Here is a 7,815-nt window from a genome sequence, read left to right as displayed (position 1 = left end):
CTTTGGAGACAGCCCCAGCACAGCCTCTCATTCCCCATTCCCTCACTCCCTCTCCCTCACTCCCTCTCCCTCACTCCTTCTCCCTCACTCCCTCATTCCCTCTCCCTCATTCCCTCTCCCTCACTCCCTCTCCCTCTTCCCTCCCTGCCCTGCCCTGTGCCACGGCCATTCCCTCCCATTTTCCCCTCCATTTCACTCCATTAAGGCACTAATTGATTGAGCAGCTCAGCAGAGCCCAGATCTGTCCCCTGGGACTCTCCTGCATTCCCAGCTGCACACGGGATTAGGGATGGGCCCAGTAGGAAACCTCAGGGCTGGGCTGGGAGGGGAACCTCCGTGTCCCACCCCAGCCTGTCCCTCTGCTGTCCCGTGTCCCCCCAGCGCTGATCCCCCTCCCCTCGCTGAATTCCCTCCCCAGCCAGCCCCAAATGCACCCCACAGCTGGCTGTGGGCCCTGCTCCATTTTCCAGGGAGCAAAGTGTCCTCTGGGGCCTGTGCTGGGGGTGCAGCTCAGAGTCAGGGGTCCCTGCTGTCCCTGGCCTGTCCCTGCCTGTCCCTGCTGTCCCTGGCCTGTCCCTGCTGTCCCTGGCCTGTCCCTGCCTGTCCCTGCTGTCCCTGGCCTGTCCCTGCTGTCTCTGCTGTCCCTGCACATCCCTCCCTCCTCGCACAGGGATGCTGTTGGATTTTTGGCCATTCCTACTCATTCATCAAGGATCATAAACCCCAGGATATCCCTCCCCCTAGCAAAACTTTGTGAGAGCCTGGAGAAAGGAAAAGGTTCCCCCAAACCCAGAGAACACAAACAGCTGCTGAGCTGTTCCTTGTGCAGGACTGGTGGAGTCCAAAATGCAAGGAGCTCTCAGAACTTTGGGCCTGTAAACCAAAGTTTAGGATTAAACACAGGATTTGATCTGAGACCTTGGAAAAGCCTTCCAAACTCAGGTGCTAGAAGCAATAATGTGGATTTATAGTTCAAAGCAGAGACACATTAAGCTAAGTAAAGGAATGTTTAGAGTTTTAGAGTTTAAGATACAGAAAACATAAAAGTCATTCCAGAGTTAAACAAGTCGTTTAGAATGCAGTACTGTAGGTTTGTGTGTCATAACATCATTGGCTAAGAAAGCTGACACTGTAGCATGGGTCCATAGGATAGAATATTTAAAGATTGGGTCAAAAAACATAAATATTCTTGTTGGCAGTGTTTTGTTGGTCAATAACTCCTTAAAAACTCTTGTAACTAGGGGTCTTGTGACCTTCTGAGCCATGCAGTAAAGATGTGAGCCAAGCTCACTCTTCCCGCCTGTGTAGAAGATAAGAAAATAAACTGCATCATCAAAACCAGCTCAGAGGTCCATCTTGAACTCCTTCCAAAATTCCCCACAAGTAAATTCTCACACAGGACCTGCCTCCTCAAACCTGCAGAGACATCCCAACAGTGAGAAATGAGAGCTCTGGGCAGTATCTCCCCATTGGAATTCTGCTCCTCGTGCTCCTGCAAAGCAGCTTTGTTTATCTCCAAATGCCCAGGCTGCTCCTGATGGGAGGAACAGGCACCGTGGCTGAGGGGATGATCCAGCCCTGTCCCCTCATGCCAGACAAAGCCCCAGATATCCTGCCTGAAATTCCCTGCAGCCTCCGTGTGCACACAGCAAAGGGAAAAGGGGGGAAATCAGTCAGAGAGCGCTTTGGCTCTCAGCTGGTCAGGTACAAAGTGTTGGCTTCTCCAAATCACCTCATCAGTGCTGTGGGCACAGAATTTCTCCTGCACCCGAAGCAGATGCAGCCCTGTTGTTTAACAATGCCACTTGTCCTGACTTCCCAAAGCATTTCAGCCACCCCAGAGAGGTTCATTCCATTAAAAACCTCTCATCCAGGGCTGTTATTCCCTCTGGGCCCCAGGGCCTGGAGTTCCCCCACATTCCACCCCAAAGGAAGTGTTTAACCCTGGAGCCTGGAAGTCTTTGCCCTTAGAAATGAGCTTGGCAAAGACATCCCAGCATGGGGAGGGCTGGAGGGCAGCTGCTTGGATGGGGAGGGGAAGGCACTTTCTGGATGCCCACAGGTTCCTCTCTCCCATGGGACTAATTGAAGAAGCCTTGGGGTGAGGTTTCATGGTGGCACTGCCCAGCCAGGTGTCCCTTTTGTCCCATCCTTGCCCCCAGCCCTGGGCACAGCCACAGCCTTGTGGGCACCATTCCCTCCTTAAAATCCTTCCTTGGGAGTGGCTGCAGGGCTGGAGGGCTCTGTCAGCAAGCCAGGCTCAGCCCCTGCCATTCGCTCCAGAAAATGTGGAAATTGCACATCAGGGGGAAATGGGGAACACGGCCAAGCCCTGATTCCCACAAAGCCTTGGTTTCCCATCAGGAATCCCACTGGAGATGATGCAGAGGCAGAAATGCTCAGGGATGAGGTGACTGATGGCCCTGCAGAGGGATTGGGTAAAACCAGGGAGCACTGGGCAAAGAGAAGCTGTTCCCTGAATGACATTTCCATGATTTTTCCCTTGTTTTTTTCTTTTGGGAAAAAGCTGCAAAGACATTGTACTCCAACCCCAGAGGAAAAGCAACCAGAGCTCTTCAAGGGCTCAGAAATCCAGGGAAGTGCTGAGTAAAGAGGTGGCAAAGCCCATAGCTGTTGTTTTCCAAGGCCACGGAGCACTTGTGGAACTCAGTCAGAGCTTTGCTGCCTGAAGGAGCCCCCGGGGGGTGTCCCTGCCCACCCAGGGCTCCTACCTGAAGCCTCTGCTCCCTTTTCCCTGTCCCACCAGAGCCAGGGAGGCACCAGGGCCATGTCCCTGTGAAAGCTGATCCCAGGAACCCTGCTGCCCTAAATCCAGGCACAATCCTGCCTCCCAGCCTTATTCCAGGCATTTGCAGAGGTGGGAGTGTCACTAAAAGCAGTGGGTTAAACTGTGAGTGGAATTTTCAGGAAGGCTTCAGACTTCTCTGCTCTCCATCCAAGAGCTCAGCTCACAAACTTGATTTTCCCACCAGGATTTTTGCTTCTTGAGCAGCTCCTGAGGGGCTGGAATTCTGGAAGGCACCAATGGCTCCGTGGGATGGGATGGGGCTCCCTCCTCTCCCTCCCAGGCTGGAATGAGGCTCCCAAGGAGCAGTGAAGCCACTAAAACATCCCTGGCTCCTAGTCCTGCCCCTCCTGGTGCCAGTTACTCCTTCCAGGTACATCACAAACCATGGGGGCTTCACCAGCACCAAACTCCTGCATTGACAACCAAATCCTGGAATCCAGAGCAGAATTTTCAGGGTTATTCCTGTCCCATGCCAGGAGGCCAGGAACAAGTTTTTTAAAGCCTTTTAAAATACTCTTCCAAAGCTCCACCCAATTCAGTCTGGACAGGGCTGAAGGGTTGTAAAAGAAGGCAGAAAATCTCATTTCCAGGTTTGGCTCTTTTGCTTCATTAAACTTGGGAACAGCCAAAGTTTCTTAGCAGGCCAGGGTTGTGGCATGGTCAGTGAAAGGAGCTGGAATCCCACAGGAAGCCACACATTTGATCCATTGGCAGCAAACGTGCAGCTCTGTGTTTTGGGGGATTTTTGATCCTGCCATAACGGCCTGGACTGCTTTTCCTAGAAGCTCCAGTGCTGTTTAAAGTCTCACTGCAGGGCAGCCAAAAAGCAGCTCCCAGTGCTGGATCTGTCTCCTTCCAGTGCCTGGGACCAGCAGGACCAAACCACCCCTGGGCAGCACCTGGGGCAAAACTTTCTCTGGCACAACACAGAGTGCTCATCCCTGAATTCCACAGAAATCCCAGTGGGACCTGCCCTGCCCAGCACATTCCCTCTGTGTGGAACAACCGCTGCCACAGCCAAGGGACACAGGACAGGGACACACTTCTGGGAGCAGCCGGGTGGCTTCAAGGTTCCCTGCTCAAAAGATTCCTGGAGAAAAATGCTTTTCTCTTCCAGAAGTGAATCCCAGACTCCCAAAGGTGCTGCATGAGTCTCGGGGTACTTTGCTGCGTCCAGCTGCATCCATCCACAGGAACACAGGGCTTGGCTGGACACAATTCCCTCTCCCAACGTGGGATGTTCTTCCACAGTCCCCAGCATGATGAACCTCAACACCCTTTCCAGAATCATTCCCACTCAGTAGAACATCCTGTGCTCCTCAACAACTCCTCTCTGGAAGCTGCTGAGAGCTGGCTGAAGTTGCAATTCAAGCAAGGCTGACTTACCTGCCAGAATATGCTGTCTATTGTGTTCCCCAGGAAGCCGTCCCTGCCCTCCGACGACACCAGCTTAGGTCCCAGAATGGTCATAAATTCATCAAAATCCACCTGGCCATCCCCTGGAATGGGAGGAAAAGATCAGAGACTCAGAAATCAGACAGAAGGCTGGGTTGGAAGGGACTTTCAGACGCCATATAGTGCAACACCCTGATGTGAAAAGGGACATCTTCCACTGTCCCAGGCTGCTCCAAGCCCTGTCCAGCCTGGCCTTGGACACTGCCAGGGATCCAGGGGCAGCCACAGCTGCTCTGGAAATCTGTTCCAGGGCCTGCCCACCCTCATTATTATCAATTAATTACCCCTTAGAGCCCAACATGCCCCTCTGGATCTGCTGCACATCAGGGACCCCCCACGCCCTGGCAAACCTCCACAGCAACTTCCCAGTGCCCACGGATCCAAATCCTTTGCTGTACCAGGGAATGACCCCTGTTGTGTCCCAGATGCCCCCAAAGACAGAATAAGGCTGTGCACTGAGGGGAACAGGTCATTTCTCAGTCCCCCAGAGTGCAGAGGCAGCTCCCAAAAGGCCACTTTGGTAGGGAACAGGAGCCAGCGGCACAGCCAGGGCTCTCCCTCTCAGGTTCTGCACAAGCTTTACAGGGCCAGCCCCAGGCTCCAGAGGGAGGGGAGGGCAGGCAGACCAAGAGCCAGGCTATTGCAGATCCAGCAGGTATCTCAGCCCAGCTTCCCAGCAGCATCTGTGTATGCCTGGCATGCAGAGCAGGCAGTGCAGGCACAGCCTCAGTGCCACCGGCAGGGACAGGTGACAGGTCCTGCCACTAATGAGTGGCTGATGCAGTGCTGAGTGCAGCTCCTGCTCTGAACAAGGCATGGGACTGTTTGGATGGAGTTTTGTACCAAATGTCACTTTCCCTCCACAAAATAAAGGGATACTCATGCCTGCTGAAGGATCTTTAAAATCCCTGTCTGTCTGAGCAGTTCAATGCCCAGATCTCCTGAGAATGCTTAACCTAATCTTGTGGAAAATTTCCTTCATTGATCAGGCCATGGACATCTCCTCCTCCATGTTATTGAACTGATGGGGTGGGTAAATCAGACCTGCTTCCATCACCGGCAGGAACTGGGGTTGTGTTTTACTCCCATTCAACAGGAAGTGACCGCATCCAGCCCTCCCTGGAGCTGCTGCTGTTCAGTCCCCAGGTGTGAGAAGTGTCTCGGACCGTAAGACTCCAGCAGATCAATGCCAGGGCCGTGATAGGAACACCGGTGGTGCCCGCGGCAGCACCAGTGCCAGCCGTGCCACTGCTGCTACCTGTGCTTCTTATCACATCTGTGCTTCTTATCAGTCACATCTGTGCCTCTTACACACCCCGTGTGCATGATCCGAGCAGCCGTGTGGCTGATGGCAATCTCCGTGTCCTTATCTCGGCAAGAACGCCGTGGGAAAGCCAAGCCCAAAACTAAAACCAGCACAACCCGGGCCCAAAACCAGCACTGCCCGAGCCCAAAACCAGCACAACTCGACCCCAAACCAACACAACCCGGGCCCAAAACCAGCATAGCCCGGGCCCAAAACCAGCACAACCTGGGCCCAAAACCAGCACAGCCGGAGCCCAAAACCAGAGCTGCCCGAGCACTCCCTGGGCCAAATTGCGATCTCCGGGCTCCAGGAGATCTGGGATTTCTGGGGGAATATCCTGGGGTGAGGCTCTGAAAGGGAATTCTGTAAAATGGGAGGGATCCGCTCATGGTCCCGCTGCTAAAACCACTCTCAGCTCCGGGGCTCTGCAGGACCGAGCTCATTTCTGGGCCAGCCTCTTGAGGTAAGGGGTGGGCAGCCCATCACCTGGAGAGCCATCTCGTGAAACATTTATGGGCTGTGGCGTTCCCCCGGCTGCCCCTCGGGGGAGCATCCCGCGGGTGGATCGGTCCCGGCTCGCCGGATCGCTCGGGAAGGGAACGCAAGGTGACAGCGGCTCCGGGTGATGTACACCGCGGCACTGCGCTCGATGGCACCGCCAGCAGCGAATCCATGCGCTGGGATGCAAATCGGGATGCTTTGGGATGCTAATTTCTTTAAATTAGCCAGATTAGCAAGAAAACAATTTGCATTTTAAAGAGGTGCTGGTACCTGCCCCCGCATACATTTGGCCTGTGCCCGTGTGACCCCGAGCACGGAGGTTTTCAGCTCGGGCTCTCCCCAGTGTCACTCCACCCTCAGAGTACAGCCAGGACTCGGTCCTACATGTGATTCCAGAGAAAAGGACTGCTGGGCTCTGACTTTGTACAAGACTTCGGGCAGCCCCTCGCTCGAGACTTCCCTGTGCCTCTGCTAGGGATCATCACTAACTTCACAGGCTTTAATTATCAGCTTAATGAGAGCATTTCCCACAGCCTCCAAAGAAAGATGCCATTGAAAATTGCTTTATCCCCTTATTGACTGCCTTTTCAATTAAAACTCTAAACTAGCAAGGCAACTAGACCCCACTTTTGCCTGGTAGAAATATCCCTTTAACATTCATGTGAAGCTGCAGAAAACAAACCTTCCCTGCCATCAGCACCTCAGGAGACTGCAGCATCATTTCATCAACAGAGAGAAATCACGGGTTTGTCTGAAAATTCCTTTTGACAGACACGAGAGAAATGTTATAAAAACCAACACCAAAACCTGCACGGGGCTGCTCTGCACAGCCCGGGCATCACCAAAGCCCATTTTTCACATCCCGTCCCGGGAGCACAGTGTGGAATTTGGGTTTGGCACAAGCACGAGCCGCCCAGCTCGCCTCCTGCTCCTCCCCACGGCCACGCACCAGCGCTGGGAGCTGCTGGGGGATCGAGCCCTGGCATCAAATCCAACCCTCCCATCCCTGTGCTGCAGATGTGCTGTTCTCCCCAGGGTCCTTGGGATTCTGAGCCACGTGTGGATTATCCACAAATTAATTCAGGGGTTAAGGATGGGGAGAAAGGAGAAGGCGGGGAGCTCGTGTGCTGTCTGTTCTCCCTCACGTTCCTCGCTCCTCTCCAGGAGCCATCCCAAAATCCGTGACCCAGCCAGGCTCACGGGACCCCAGTCCCCCTGTGAGATGGGTGCTGGTCACATCCTCTCCTCCGCTGCCTCCAGACTCCCGCTGAGGCCTGAGCACAGCTCATCCCACAGGATGAGAACCCCTGGGAAGGCCGGAGGGGCACAGGCAGGGACAGCTGAGGCCAGGTGGAGCAGGATGTGCTCCCTGGCCCAGGACAGCCCCGGGACAGCTCCCTCCCCTCCCTGCTCCCAGGCACAGATGCAGATTTATAAACCCCGGTCGGGTTGGGGTCCCTGAAGGAAATGGTTCCACGGGGACTGGGCAGTGATGGGTTAATGGCTGCACCTGAGGATTTCAGAGCTCTTTTCCAGTTTAAAGATTCCATGATTCCAAGGCACTCACACATTCCCAGAGCTTATTTACAAACTGGGAGGGCAGGGAAACCTAGAGGCAGGGTGGGGTGGGACAGGGAAACCTTGGGAATAGGGGTGAGGGGTCTGTTGGGACATGGAAACCTTGGGAATGGGGGTGAGGGGTCTGTTGGGACATGGAAACCTTGGGAATGGTGGTGAGGGTTCT

The 7,815-nt window shown here is 54.3% G+C and overlaps 1 protein-coding gene across 2 annotated transcripts in view; it reads right to left on the bottom strand.

The window, feature by feature from the left end:
• Window positions 1-7,815, bottom strand: part of CALN1 (calneuron 1) — a 150,204-nt gene that overhangs the window by 47,386 nt on the left and 95,003 nt on the right. For both annotated transcript variants that reach the window (XM_053961194.1, XM_053961195.1), the window contains one exon: window positions 4,196-4,308. In XM_053961194.1, coding sequence (XP_053817169.1) covers window positions 4,196-4,308 — 113 coding nt within the window. The remainder of the gene's footprint in view (window positions 1-4,195; window positions 4,309-7,815) is intronic.

The sequence above is a fragment of the Vidua chalybeata genome, chromosome 20 (genome assembly GCF_026979565.1).
Source record: "Vidua chalybeata isolate OUT-0048 chromosome 20, bVidCha1 merged haplotype, whole genome shotgun sequence".
NCBI lineage: Eukaryota > Metazoa > Chordata > Aves > Passeriformes > Viduidae > Vidua > Vidua chalybeata.
The sequence above is the reverse complement of the archived record's forward strand: the minus strand, read 5'-3'. Positions and strand labels throughout refer to the sequence as shown.